The 16054-nt window shown below is 37.9% G+C and overlaps 1 protein-coding gene across 4 annotated transcripts in view; it reads right to left on the reverse strand.

Annotated features, from left to right (window-relative positions):
- Positions 1-12117, reverse strand: part of Phka1 (phosphorylase kinase regulatory subunit alpha 1) — a 110850-nt gene extending 98733 nt beyond the window's left edge. Inside the window, exons 1-4 of one of the 4 annotated variants that reach the window (XM_026414032.2) lie at positions 11589-12117; positions 10298-10456; positions 4506-4553; positions 2319-2487 (exon numbers count right to left, since the gene is read on the reverse strand). In XM_026414032.2, the coding sequence (XP_026269817.2) occupies positions 2319-2487; positions 4506-4553; positions 10298-10456; positions 11589-11666 (454 nt within the window). In that variant the 5' untranslated portion in view covers positions 11667-12117. The remainder of the gene's footprint in view (positions 1-2318; positions 2488-4505; positions 4554-10297; positions 10457-11588) is intronic. The other 3 variants (XM_026414031.2, XM_026414034.2, XM_026414033.2) reach the window with 3 other exon arrangements.
- Positions 12118-16054: the final 3937 nt, after the last annotated feature.

The following is a 16054-nucleotide window of genomic DNA, read 5'->3' on the forward strand; positions in this document are numbered from 1 at the left end:
TCTATCCTTCTTGCTACTAGAGTGAATCATTTGAAACTTCCTTTATCTATATTGAATGTTTTTCCACTGATTGCAGACTAAAGTCAGAACTATTTACCTGTCCTCAGATAGCTAGGCCCAACTTTCTAGCTTCATATTTTGCCATTTTCCAGACATGATTTACACCCTAAACATAGAACAGACCTAGCCTTACTTTGATGGCCTGAACCTTTCAAATTTCTATGTGGTACTCGTACTATTCCTTTACTTGTGAATTTCTTACTCCTATTTATTTATCAAAGACCTGATCAAATAACATCCACCTTATTCCAAGAATCTATCAAGTGAGCTGAGTGCATTGAAAATCAAATGTTAAACCAGGAATCAACAAACTTTCTTATAAGCCTTTTCAGTATGTTTCTGTTTTTATTCTGAGCTCAAAATGAAAAACCACAGCTGGGTGCAGTGGCACATGCCTGTAATCCCAGTGGCTCTGGAGGCTGAGGCAGGAGGATCATGAGTTCAAAGCCAGCCTCAGTAACTTACAGAGGCACTAAGCAATTCAGTGAGACCCTGTCTCTAAATAAAATACAAAATAGGGCTGGGGATGTGGCTCAGTGGCGGAGTGCCTCTGAGTTCAATCCCTGGTACCAGAAAAAAAAAAAAAAAAGAAAGAAAAAAAGAAAAACCACCTGTTTGCTTTGCAAAAAACAACAAAACAAAACATAACTCCAGAGTTGGTATTAAAATAATACTAGAGCTGGGCATGGGGGTACACACTTGTTATCACAGCCCCTGGGGAGGCTGAGTCAGGAGGATCACAAATTCAAAGCCAGCCTCAGCAATTTAGTGAGTTTCTAAACAATTTAATGAAACCCTGTCTCAAAATAAATAATAAAAAGTGCTGGAGATGTAGTTAGTGGAATAGCACCCCTGGGTTAAATCTCCATTACCAAATTAAAAAATAAATATAAAAATAGAAATTATAGCATTTCTATTAAAAGAAATAAAACTAGCTAGATGCAGTGGTGCATGCCTATAATCCCAGAGGCTCAGGAAGCTGAGTCAGGAGGATAACAAATTCAAAGCCAGCCTCAGCAAAAGTGAGGCACTAAACAACTCATTGAGACCCTGTCTCTAAATAAAATACAAAAGTAGGGCTAGGGATGTGGCTCATTGAGACCCTGTCTCTAAATAAAATACAAAAGTAGGGCTAGGGATGTGGCTCATTGAGACCCTGTCTCTAAATAAAATACAAAAGTAGGGCTAGGGATGTGGCTCAGTGGTCAGGTGTCCCTGAGTGCAATCTCAGTAACAACAACAACAACAAAAACCTAAATATTTTATATTTATCCAAGAAAAAAATTTCCCTCCAAAAGGATAGACTATGTGGGTAACAAATTCATAATTTTGAGAAAAGTTTAATCAGGCTCTGGGATATATGTTCTAGAGTAAAAGAAGAAGGGTTTATCACCAGAGATGTGTTTCTGCAAGAAAAGGAGAAGAGAATTCTGAGGGCATTCCTACCTTGGATGACCTTAGTATTAGAGATCTCTGTAATCAGATAAGAAGAAATGTCAAAAATGTGGTATTTCTAGGGTTATAGTTCAGTGCTTGCTTAGTACCTGCAGGGCTCTTAGTTCCATCCCACACACCACAAATACAAAAATATGGTATTGTGAGAAGTACATTAACTGACTCACTATCATCCGTCAAATGTCTCATTAAATTCATATACTTGATATAATGAGATTCCTTGCTCCTCCAAATGTAGGATAAATTAAGGGAATTATATTATTCATTACATTTTCCATTTCCATGTCAAGTAACTAAATCTAACAGCAAAATCACCTGAAAAGAGTGTATAATTCAATAAAAAATGGATTCTGATCCCTAAGGCAATTCTGTAAATATAAATCAGATCCCTAAAGATAGATGTATTTCATAACATTCATAAAGAGTATTACAGTAGGTGCTTATCCATACAATATGAGAACAACAAATAAACCTAGCCCTTCCTTTCCATTTCCTGGTATCTAAGAATTAATAAATAATAAAAGTAACTATCTAAAGAAGATCTACCTCAAACTTCTTGGTTCTCATTTTAAAAGAATATTAATTAGTACCCCAGACTTATTATATCTCAATATAATAAAACATTAACTAGTCCTCAAAGAATCTGTATAAAATTTGCAAACTGTCATTTGTTTCCAATATGCTTCTTTGAGCAATGTCAACAGCTATGTTATTTTTTTGGTCAATACCTTTGGAGAAGCCAAGTGTGCCAGAGCAAGTGCTCCAAGCTCAGGGAGTTACACTACTTCTCTCCTTGTACTGACCTGAGGCAGTCATTTGTGCTAAGAAGAGCAGGTATACAGAGGTAGCATCCAACTGCAGGTGTCCCCACTGGTCATCACCCACTACAGTAGCACAGGTTTTGGTATTGTACTTGGCATGAAGGCTATCCTTAGTACTCTGACTATACTTGAAGGACTCTACTTTATCCACCTGAAATAAAACAAAAACAGTAAAAGAATATTCAGAAAAATGAACCTATATGCCACACTTCTGTAATACTCTAACATACATTATTGTACTCAGTCTTTGGGCAATTATGAATATTTAAAATACACTGTTACTTCTTTTTCCATAATTGGGGAAGTCCGTTATTGTTATTTTTCAATGTAGGCAATTTAATTTTTCAATTTTAGGCAATTTAGTAAACAATGCCAAATAGTCAAAAACACCTATTTCCTGTTTACTGCCTCTCAGTCTTCAGATGGTTGCTTTGCTACATTATAGATATAAAATGAGATTCAAAATGTTCTGATTAAGAACAGCTTAGTAAGAGATAACTCAGTTTACACATTTGTTCCTGATGGGACACCTGGTGTGAGGAAGTGGGAGGGTATTGATTTTGAGGAAAAATAGGTCAAGGGGACATGTTTTGAAGTAGTAATGAAAAGAACTGGTCAGAGAAAGAGTGACAGGTATGACAGAAGCTGAAACTAGAGATCAGAAGGGAAACATGGGGATCAGGGAGGTAGTTCAGTGGTAGAGTATGTGATTAGCATACATGAGACCCTGGGTTCAATCCAAGCTCACAATCCCCCCCCACACACACACAGACACACACAAAGTTCAGATGAGAAACACTGGGCAAGGGACAACTGAAAGACTTAGTTCTTGAAACTTAGATTTGAATATTTATGCTTATGACATATGATACTACTTATTATACCTTAAATATGGTTTGGAAATTAGAGACATTAAAACTATTTATTAGAGTAGAAAGTTCAAATATTTAAAGTATAAAAAAGTAGTAAAGAAGGGTCAGGGTTGTGGCTCAGCAGCAGAGCGCTTGCCTTGTATGTGTGAGGCACTAGGTTCGATCCTCGCACCACATAAAAATAAATAAAATATTGTGTCCATATTTTAAAAACAGTAGTAAAGATAGGGAAAGAGAAAATAATAACTATCCAATAAACAGAGTACTGAAAAGAAAGTTCAGAAATATGGAATAAATTTCTTTCTACTTTAGATTTGTTGTGTGTCTACGAGCAATTACTTTATCCATCTAGATCTCCATTATTCTTCTAACGAAACATAACTTTGATCTTCAGAAAATTAAGTCAGGTTCAATGTCTGCAACATTTTTAAGATCTAAAATGAAACAATTTTAAGTAAAGTACTTTTGTACAAAGAAAATATCATAAACTCAAAAGACAAATAGTAGATTGTTAAAATGTTTGCAATGCATGTGACAAAGGATGTCCATAATGTACAAAAACTCCTCAGTAGGCAATAAAGAGGCAATCTAAAAGAAAGATAGGCAAAGGACCTATAGGGAAGGAATTGCAAATTTTCCATCTAAACATGAAAGGATGCTCAACTTCACTCAAGGTCGGGAATTATAAATTATTGAAGTCCAAAATTCTTTATATCCATTTCTAAAATCTAAAACACTTTGAAAGGCTATCTCACTTAAGTTTTGCATCAAAGTTCATTTGGTGCAGGTTTAGACTGACATAAAGCTATTTTTGGACTTTATTCCAATTGATGTGAAAAGGCATTTTTCCCTTCAGAGGTATGTTTTTGATTAAACAGTGCTGTCCTGAATCCACTGGAGGAATAAAATAAATATATGGTATATGTATTGCACTATCTTTTAAAGATCTGAAAAAAATCTTAACTCTAAAATTGATAGGGCCCCAAGAGTTCAGATGAGGGATTTTAGGCTTATACTATCTTCTACCAAGTATATGTAATTGCATGAACGGTAATGATGGAACACATTTTTAAAAATCCCTTGTAGAAGGGAGAAAAAAAAAAGATTGGAATGAAATATCTCGGAGGGAGTCTGGTGATGGGATTATGGATGACATTTTCTCATTGATTTTCCAAATTTTCTAAAATTAGAGTATACTACTTGTGAAGTTGAAAAAAAGCCATATACATTCCCTAAGGGGTAGAGATATTGTTACAATGTGCTTTTATTAGGGAGCAAGTTGTTCACAACTTCTTACCTGTCTGATCATGCAGTGCAGCAGTCCCCTCATCAGCTTCACTACACTCTGCAGAAATAAATGGAAACAAGACTGTTATAAACATGCCTAGATGAGAAAAACACTTGCTCAGCAACTGCAGTTGGTACATGACCTTTTGAGAACAAGTAACCCTATCCTGGGTTCCTATTCACATGGCATTTACTTTATAGGTACACAGAAAGGCAGATTGCAGCTAAAAATGGAATCAAAAGCTACAGTTTCTGATGCCTTCAAGTTAAAAAATAATAGTCTATGCTATGACAGATTTATGTAAAAGTAAGTCAACTATCCTAGTAGAGGACATTCCTTCCACCTGGAGAAAAAGGCAAGTCAACTAAAAAGAAATCATAAAGCTCTGGAGATATTCTAAAACATCTTATAACCTAGAAAGGCTTCACATGACATGACTTTTCTAAACCAGCCAAAACTTAAAATTCTATAGAAATGTTTATCGGAACATGTTACCTAAAAAAGTGAATGAATTGTAATTCAGAGTAAGCATAAAGGGAAATTGTTAGTATGACTCAACTCCTTCTCCATGAAAAAAAAGTCATAGGCTTCTTAAGTCCTCTTTTGGTGGGGGGGGGAGTGTGGAACTGAGGATTGAACCCAGGGGTGCTCTGCTACTGAGCTACATCCCCAGCATTTTTTAATTTTGAGACTGGGTCTCACTAAGTTGCTCATGCTGAACCTCAAACTTGTGATCTTCCTGCCATAGGCATGTGCCACTGTGACTGGCTATGAACTCCTCATCATCAGTATCTCTTACTAAACCTTGACAATTTCTAAAATAGTTTGTTTTCCAATCACAACATCCCTAAATTCTGTCAACAACTGTATACTACATGAAAACAGAAGGGCCCATGAGTAGCAGCATGGGTAGGCAATATGTTTTAGAACACAGCACTGAACAGCTTCTCCATTTCTCTAAGAAGTTTTATGGTTTGCAGTCCAGAAGAAATTGAACCAGGTTACCTCAGGGAATGCTGGCTCAGAGGTGACTTCAGGACATCTCTGAAAACTAATCTACTAGCTGGGCATGATGGTACATGCCTGTAATCCCAGTTAATTGGGAGGCTGAGGCAGGAGGTACACAGGTTCAAGACCAGCCAAGACAACTTGGACTTTACTTGTAGGGAAAAAAAAGAGTTACAGAAGGACTGTTAAGGATGGAAATAGCATAATGTAAGTATGGTTTTCACAACACTATTAGGTGATAGGGTTTAGGTTAGGGTTGAAGCAGAAGGGAAAGAGAATGGACTCTATAGAGAAATTGAAAAAATCAACTATCTTTCATTTGCATGTATCAAACAAGCAAGAGCAACAACTCAAAAATCACCCTACAGGAACTGAGCAGGCACTTTACAGAAGAAACGCAATCGGTCAAGAAATATATGAAAAAAATGTTCAACATCTCTACATATTAGAGAAATGCAAATTAAAACTACACTGAGAATTCATCTCACTCCAGTCAAAATGGCAATTATCAAGAATACAAGTAGCAATAATTGTTGTCGAGGATGTGGGGATAAAGTTTCACTCATACCTTGTTGGTGGGACTGCAAATTGGTGCAGCCACTCTGGAAAGCAATATGGAGATTCCTCAGAAAACTAGGATTGAAATCTCCATTTCCCATTCATCAGTATACACCCAAAGGAATTAAAATCAGCATACTGTATTAATGCAGCCATATCAATGTTTATAGCAGCTCAACTCACAATAGCTAAACTATGGAACCAACCTAAAAAAATGTGGCATATCTGGAATATTACTCAGTCATAAAAAGAATGATTTCATGACTTTTGCCAGTAAATAGATGGATCTGAAGACTATCATGCTAAATGAGATAAGCCAATCCCATAAAACCAAAGGCTGAATGTTGTCTCTGATATGCAGATGCTAACACACCATAAGCAGAGGGAAGAATGGAAATTCAGTGGATTAGACAAAGGGGGATGGGAATAGGAAAGACAGTAGGATGAATTGGACATAAAATTCCTATGTTTATATATGAATATACCACCAATGAAACTCCATATTATGTACAACCACAAGAATGGGATTGTAAGTAGAAAAAGTTATACTCCATGTACATATAATATGACAAAATACACTCTACTGTCATGTATATCTGGAAAGAACAAATTAAAAATCACCTTACAGGTAGTACTTATTAAGCACTGTATTATAGAACATTAGTCCAAGAAATTCTAGAAAGACTATAAAATTCACTACCACCTTAGATTCAAAACACACATAAGTACATCAAAGGCTCTGAGAAATTAAGGAGTATAGAAACCTATTTTTTAACATAGCCTCAACCTTAGTTAGTTGGCCTAGTATTCAATGGAACATACTATGAGAAATACTCCAAATAATGCTGCCAGGTTGATTGGCAAAATGAAGACACTATTAAGAGAAAAAGGGAATTTTGGTGAGGTGCTATTGCTTGGTATTTTATTTTCTTTGGTTTTAGTGGGGAAGGTGAGATTTTGGACACATTCAGTTTAAGGAGCCACAGGATATACAGGCAAAAATAATGAGCAGATAATTGAAAAAGGGGGCTTGAAATTAAAGGGAGGTCAGAGTTAAAGATGAAGTTTTGGAAGTGATTGTCATAAAGGTGAGTGTTAATGAGAAAAAAGATAATAGACTACACAAAGAACAGAAACCTTGAGGCAACCAAATAGAAACCTTTATTTATATAATTTTTTATGGCTATAGATTTATCTATGTGCCAAGAGAAAGGGACATTTGTAAAAATATACATGTCCACCAGACCTGGTGGTGCACATCAGTATTTCCAGTGACTCCAAAGGCTGAGGCAGGAGGACCACAAGTTGAAAGCCAGTCTCAACAATTTATCAAGGTCTTAACAATCTTAATGAGACCACGTCTCAAATTAAAAATAAATGGGGGGGGGGCTTGGGTTGTGGCTCAGCGGTAGAGTACTTGCCTAGCATGTGTGAGGCACTGGGTTCAATCCTCAGCACCACATAAAAATAAATAAAATAAAGGACCATCAACAACTAAAAAAAATTTAAATAAATAAAAATAAAGAGTGCTGGGGATATGGCTCAGTGGTTAAGAGCAGCTAGGTTCAATTCCCAGCACAAAAAATAACAACAAATAACATGGAAGTCCATAATTCTATTCTCAATCTAGAATACGGAAGTTGCTTAAACACTTTTCTTAGAATTCTCTTCAGTTCTTGACATTATTTATCAGAAAAAAAACCAAGGTGAGAGTCAGAATGGCATAAATGGTTAACAATCATCATTTTGGTAAAATCCACACCATAACAAAAAGTTGGCTTTAGGTGGGAATTTAACCTATGGATTTATTGGATTTAATTTATGTTTATTTATTGCCCATAGTAAAGTCATTATCTGATTTATCTACATTAGATCTGTCTATACATTAGAATTGCCTGGGTGATTTAAAAATTTTATGTCTATAATCTCTACTTACAGAGTTTTAAAAAAATTGTTCTAAGATGGGATCTAGTAAAAGTATTTCCAAAAAGCTTCCCAAATAATTCCAATGTATATTCAAAGTTCAGAACCACTCATCTAGATCAAGGACAAATCCAACCCATAGCTAGTTTTGTAAATAAAAAGTTATTAGAACATAACCATGTTCATTGTTTGTATATGATCTCTGGCTCTTTTGTGTTAAAAAATACACAGTTGAGTTAATCAGACAATGAGTGACCTATAATGCTGAAAATGTTTGCTATCCGTGGTTCTACAGAGATGGTCTAGATTGATGCTGAATCAAGTTTGAAAAAAATAATGATATAATAATAAAATCTGTTTTGATCTACAATGTAAATTCATAGAAATTTTAGAATTCTGCCAGGTGCAGTGGCACATGCCTGTAATCCCAGAAGTTTGGGAGGCTGAGGCCGGAGGATTGGAAGTTAAAAGCCAGCCTCAGCAACTTAGTGAGGCCCTAAGCAACTCAGTGAGACCATATTTCTAAATAAAATACAAAATAGGGCTGGGGATGTGGCTCAGTGGTCTAGTGTCCCTGAGTTTAATCCCTGGTACCAAAAAAAAGAAAAAAAGAAAGAAAGAAAAAAAGAATTCTACAATTCCCACAGAAACTTTTTTTTAAATTTGATTCCTATTTCCATAATTTTTTGAAACATTCTAAAGTTATTATTGGGGTGATGTGAAAAATATTTTCAGCTATGTGAAAAGTTACATAATGTGGGGAGGGAAGTACTGGCGAATTAAATGGAGCAAATTATGTTATTTGCATATATGAATATAACAATGAACCCTACTATTATGTATAACTATAATACACTAATAAAACTCTAAAAAGTTACAGAATGGATCATGAAAATTTCAGAATGAGCAATTTAATGTTTCCCTACTTTTCCTCTCTTCCTCTGTAAAATTCTTTCTACTTGGGCCCAGTAAGGATAAATGTCAACTCTGCATAATGATTGTTCAACAGAGAGAAAACACATCTCTTTTTTTAAAGCATTGAAAAGAGTTGGTCAAATTGTACCAGGCATGTCATTTCAGTTCTGCTCATATTAATTTCTAGCAAAACAAAACAATAAAGAAACAAAGTATTGCAATCAAAATAGCAAATATTCAGAATAGGATATAAGGTTTGAGGTGGGGTAATTTGCATGTGATTTTTTTAAATACTCTCCTGTATTTTCCAAATTTCCACAATGGTATTAATTCTGTAAAGGTCATAGAAATATTGATCTTTACCTCCTAGCTTTGGGGGGCATGGATATAAGTATCTTTCAATAGTGGCTTGAAGGAATAACAAATGCCTGCTGTTGCTGAGGACAACAGTGAGACTTTTCTTATTGCCGAGAATTGCAACTCCATGATATGTTGGTGCTCTTAAAAAAAACAAATATCAATATTCTGATTTATAAATGAATACTTAAGCTCAGATTGCCTAAATCTGAGGGAGACCATGGTAAAAAATGGTTGGTGTAGAAAGAACCTCACTATATCTTACAACTGGCAGCAGAGGACCTCAACATTAAAAGTTTCCTGTAGGGCTGGGGTTGTGGCTCAGTGGTAAAGTGCTTGCCTAGCACGCACAAGGTGCTGGGTTCAATCCTCAGCATCATATAAAAATAAATAAGATAAAGGGATTAAAAAAAGTTTTCTGTAGCCCAGATTACTGTTTTTTTGGTCATTCAAGAGGATGCACTTCCCCGAGTGTATAAATTATTCTATAAAAGGATGCTAATTTACTGTGAGGAAGTACCTTAAAAGTTGGCATAAAAGCATTTGCTGGCTCTGACCTCATTTTGCCCGCTGGGGTCGGGGGCAGGGAGGAAGCAGGCCACAGATTTTTTATAAAAAATCAACAAATAGTGTACTTGTGTTTAGTACAAAAAGTCTACTGATGTGTCAGATACCCTCATAAAAATACCATCAATACTTTTCAAAAATGAAGTAAAGTACTATATATCTGCCCCCAAACATTCTTGTCCATGAGAATAAAATGGTGGAAACTGCAAAATACATTTACTTAGAAAGAAGATTATTAATTTTAAGATCCCAGGGTAGGATTTTCCATGGTAATAGAACAGACTGTGCCCTCGTTCCCTGAATCAACAAGTGTCAAGTCTCCACTGCCAAGAAACAGTTTAGTACAATATAGGAAAACTTTTTGGAATGTAATTTCAAGGATGTGAAGAAAGGGCTACATTTTCTTCAATCCTTGCTCTCCCTCACCCAACCGTATACAGCTTTGGATCACTTTGTATTTTTGTTTCCTGTACCTGCTCCAGTTCATATGCCTTTGCCTTATCCTCATCTCGGTCTGCGTTCTTCCGATAGGCCAGGCCCAAACCCCACACAGCCAGGATGCTATATACATTATCTCGGACCCAAGCATCTTTCTGATCATAGCTGGCTGGAAGCAAGCCAGTCACTGGATTCTGTAAGACCAAGAAAAAGAGGTCAGGTAGGTGTTCATATTAGGGAACAAAATTAGGGAATGAATTATTGGGCATTTTTTATCTTTCTCCTATTTCCCCATTCAAGTTTTGAAACGTCTTCTGACTATTGCAGACAAATGCTATCTCTCCCCACCCCATTTTTATTGAGTTATAATTAACAATAAAAATTGTATATATTTACTATGTACAATAGGATAATTTGATATCTGGATTCACATATTACCACAATCAAGTTAATTACTACATACATCACCTCACTTAGTTATCTTTCTTTGGTGTGGTGAGAATACTGAAGATCTACTTTCTTAGCACATTTCAAGTATAAAATATTAATAACTCCAGTTATCATGCTGCTGTTCATTAGCTCCCCAGAACATAGTTATCTTGTAATGGAAAGTTTGCACTATTTCCAAATGCTATCTTGAGTATGGGGAAAGAACTGGCTGAAGACTTACTTATAAGCCTGAAATGAGGTTATTGTTAAAGTACTTAAATAATATTAATAAATTTATTAAAAGCATCATTAAATGCATTATTAAAGGGCATTATTAAGAGTTTTAACTTTTCTAGTTTGAAAGAATTAACTATCACCAACAAAAATACAGTAGTAATTACAGAAGTAGAAAAAATACAATTAAAAGTATACATACTCACAAAGTGCCTTGACCTTCACAATATTCTAGTCTTAAAATGGCTAAATGTTCCCTATCTCTTTTCTGACGGGGGTGGTAGGGTAGAAGGGAAGGAAGTGAGGCCCAAACCCGGGATAGGGGGCGTCAATAAACAAGCATCAACACATCTTGCAACTCTACTCCTGGATTCCAGCTGTGGCTTGGGGGTGCAGGACTATGAAATCATCATGGGGGAGGGGGCAGAGGGGGTCCTGGCTATGGGTGCCTGACTCTGGTTCTGTTCCAGGCCCAACACGTACCTTTCCTTAAGGGTCCTTTTTTGGCCTTCCCAGCTAGGGGTCACGAGAACCTGCTAAAGATACTCACATGCACACACACGAAGGTTCACCCCGGGTCTCTGTCTGGTCTATCACACTCCACATGCTCAGTGATCCCAGGAGTAGTGTAGTAGTAAGTGTAGGAGACACCCGGACACTTACCTGATGGCATAGGATGGTCTGATGCACCAGTCGAGCATAGCCGTCCAGTCGGACCCCCGAGTTACTCCGGCTCCTCATCGCGCCACGTTTCGAATCCCCTCAGAGAAATGACTGGAGTGCTGCTGACTACTAACGAAGGAGGCTCCAGCGCTGATGCACCCTCGCTGTGGGAAGCACGAGTGCCAGGCCCGGCAGAGCCTTCCCACCGCTCCGGCCTGGGGCCGGCCGGTCCGGTGTAGCACTCCGGGCTCCGGCGGCCTTCAGAGCCCACGACACGCCAAGGCCAGTCAAACCTCCGCAATCTACAGCTCCGCCACAACTTCCCCGAAGACGCTCGCTACCACCCTAGTCCCGTGTGGCCTCCGCTCGTGGCTCTGGCATCCTCCACCCAATTCCTGGAGACCTCGGCGGCCCTGAGCCTCCAGCGCGGTCACAGACAGCAGGTCGCTGGCCACGGCGCCGCCTACGCTTTGCTGGAGACGCGAGCCGGAGGCGGGGCGGGTGCTGCGGGTCCTGGCAGCTGCGCGCTGCAGCCCCAGGGCTCGGCCGCCAGCCCCGCGGCGGAGAATGTGTCATAGTAGGCAATGTGCTCTCTCAGGTTTATTTTCGAAACCCTACAAGTGACTATTTTAATTTAACACACTTGCTGTACACACAGGATGTTGAGGAAGCTGTTTTTTTCTTTCTTCTGCAGGATAGGTTTAGGAACTTCAAAACTGAAAGACACGTTTGCGCTCAAGGTCTTAAAAGAATTGGATTTCCGGGTCTTTATTGTATCTTAGATTTTTACCAAAGGTTCAGACTAAACTCCGCACTCCAACTGAAACCAAACAAGAAAGAACTCCCTAAGATACTTTATTTCTTAAAAAACAAAACAAAACAAAACAAAACGGGGAGTCTGCGAGTTTGGCAAAGGAGGCATCAGTGGTGCGCTGGGAAGAAGCGAATGCCACAGGCAGGGAACCGGGATGGGAAGGAGCAGCGCCGTAGGGCGGCCTTGGCAGGACTGGGCTGGAGATCATATAACTGCTTTGGTGGCCCCACTGCCCACGTAGGTCACAAGGCTGAGGCAACAAAGACTCAGCTGAAAATAAAGGGGGAGAGAGAGGCTGGGAAAGAAGGCTGCAGGTAACGCAGATTACTGGCTTCTGGGGATTCCTTCACAACCCTTCAGGCAGCAGGGCCCCCCCAGACTTTGCTTCCTCGGTCTACTGTTCCCACCCCCACTCCTTGCTCCCTGCTTATCCAAACCCTACTTGCCTCTCCAGGCTCAGCTTAAGTACCACCTGCTCTCTCAATCTCAGGGTAAAAGATTTAGAATGACTGACCTTGCAAATTCTAAACCTTCCCTAGTCACCGCCCCCAGGCCACAGTGATTTTGCATTTTCTTTTCATTTCCTCAACTTTGCTTTCTCCTTATAAATTCCCTCTTTTCTACTATCAACACCACCTCTCCCCTGTCCAATTTAGCGTATAGCCAGGGAATTTGAAAAGAAACCAGCAAATATTTGATAAGGATACTGAAGAAGGAGGGAAGACTCAAGAACTCAGATCTGGGCCTGGAGTGGAGGCACATGCCTGTAATCCCAGCAGCTCAGGAGGCTGAGACAGGGAGATCACAAGTTCAAAGCCAGCCTCAGCAATTTAGCAAGGCCCTAAGCAACTTAGTGAGACCTTGTCTCTAAATTTAAATATATATATATATATGGGGGGGGGTCTGAGGATGTGGTTCAGTGGTTAAGCGCCCCTGGGTTCAATCCCCAGTACCAAAAACAAAACAAACAAACAAGACCCCTTAGATCTGGGACTTCAGATTAAGCAGCCAGTCAGTCAGTCAGTGATACAATTAGATACAGTGACACAGAATTCTCAGGCAAATATTTTCCATTACATTCACTACCTACGCAAATGGAATGACTGGCCTGTAAGGCACCACTTCAAGTCTTCAGTGCACAGGAATAGCAAGTACATATTGGATGAAAGATCATCCCTGAAATGCCCCCAACTCCCTGACATCCTCCCCTCAGTCTGGGGCCCCAGAATCCTTTTCTACTCTTGCCCCCTTCAAGCACCTACTCTTTTTTTCTTCTCCTCACCATCATTTAATCATGCTTACAAAATATTAAAGCATAATTCCTTTGCACACCACCTATTAATATTTTAAGGAACTTTTTCTAGTCTTTTTATTCCTTCTGCATAGACCTGCCCCCAAGTTGTTTAGAAGTATGAATAGATTATGCCAGAAGTGGGGTGTCACTAAAAAGGCAGTTGGCTGGCTATCAGAGATCTTGTTAGATTTCATTGTCTTGATGCTTTCAACCTCAGTTCAGTTTGGACCTTCAGTCTTACAGTCTGAGAAACTTGATCTACTCAGAGTTCCAGAACTGGTCAGACTCAAGAGGCTGACTCATGCTGACTACTTCATAACAACTTGATATGTGTAGACCAGGATACTGGTTGATGAGAAATAGAAAGAACTATGGCACAGTTTACACTGACCTGACCATTACATTTCCTCCCTCTAGTAATATGTAAGTCTCATTACATACCAGGTACTGTTTTGTTTTATACAATGACCCTATTAAGTATACTATTATTTAACCCATTTTAGAGGTGAAAAATCTAAGGCATATAAAGATTAAGTAGTTGACCAGTGTGCTCTTCCATTCTGATTTCACTGACTCTGCCTTATCAACAATTTCATGGCTCACTGACACATTCTTAATCTTTAAGTATGTCAAAATTGTCATCAAGTTTTAGTCAAGTCTTATCAGTCTAGAAGCCATTATGTTTCTTTATTATTATTATTTCATTATTTTAACTTTTTTATTTGTTCTAATTATACATGACAGTGGAATGCATTTTGATACATCATGCATAAATGAACTATAACTTCTCATTTTTCTGGTTGTACATGATGTTAAAATAACACTGGCCATGTAATCATGTATGTACATAAAGTAATTATGTCCAATTCATTGCACTATCCTTCACACCCCCATACCCCCTCCCCTCCCATCATTTCCCTCTGCCTAATTCAAAGTACCCCTATTCTTCCCTAGTGCACCCCCTCTTACTGTGAATTAGCATCCAGATATCAGAGAAAACATTTGGCCTTTCTATTTTGGGGGATTGGCTTATTTCACTTAGCATGATATTCTCTGCTTCATCCAATTACCAGCTAATACCATAATTTCATTCTTCTTAAGGCCAATAATATTCCATTGTGTTTATATACCACAATTTCTTTATCAATTCATCTGTTGAAGGGCCTCTAGATTGGTTCTGTAGTTTAGCTATTGTGAGTTGAGCTGCTATAAACCTTGATTATTTTCATAAAAATTATACATATTTATGGGATCCTATGTGATGTTTCTATATGTGTATAATTTGTTTAATATTCAAATCAGGGTAAGCATATCTGTCTCTTCAAACATTTCTCATTTCTTTGTGGGGAAAACATTCAAAATCCTCACTTTTAGCTTTTTGATATAGGAAATAAATTATTGTTATATATATTCACCCTACTGTGAAATAGAACATCAGGACTTCTTTCTTCTGATGTTCTAAGTAACTTAAGAACCATTGGCCAAACTTTCCTTATCCTTCAGAACTTCTCCCCTACTCGCCTCAGCCTCTGGTAACCACTATTCTACCCTCAATTTTGGTGAGATCAACTTTTCTGTACTCCATGTGTGAGATCACATAGTACTTGTCTTTCTGGGCCTCACTTATTTTACTTAATGTCCTCCAGTACTATCCATGCTATCACAAATAATAGAATTTCATCCTTTCTCATAGCTGAATAGTATTTTAGTGTGTACACATTTTTTTAGATTGATATGATTTTTTTATACCTTTGTTTTATTTATTTATTTTCATGTGGTGCTGAGGATTGAACCCAGGGCCTCGAACATGTTAGGCAAGTGCTCTACCACTAAGCCACAGCCCCAGCCCCACACCACATTTTCTTTATTCATTCATCAGCTGATGGAGATATGTTATTTCCATTTGGGGGCTATTGTGAATAGCGTTGCAAAAAACATAGGAATGCAGATGTTTCTTTGATATACTGATTTCATTTCCCTTGAATATAAACCCATTAATGAGATTGCTGGATCATATAATAGTTTAAAGGAAGCTATATACTGTTTTCTGTACTAATTGTACATTCCTACCAACATTGTACAAAGGTTCCCTTTTATCTACATTCTTGCCATGCCATTATGCTTTGTGTCTTTGTTTGTGTTTGCAGTGAAAATTGAACAGTGTACTGAAAAATACAAAAATGTTGTTGAGAGGAATAAAATAAGACCTAAATAATAGAGTTTCCATGTCCACATATGGTAAGATTCAATAAAATCATACACAAATCCCCCCAAATTAATCTACAGAATCAATGAACAAATTCCATTGAAAATTCTAGCAGAGTACTTTGTTGAATTGAATAAGCTGATTCTAAAAGT

This window comes from Urocitellus parryii, chromosome X (genome assembly GCF_045843805.1).
Source record: "Urocitellus parryii isolate mUroPar1 chromosome X, mUroPar1.hap1, whole genome shotgun sequence".
NCBI lineage: Eukaryota > Metazoa > Chordata > Mammalia > Rodentia > Sciuridae > Urocitellus > Urocitellus parryii.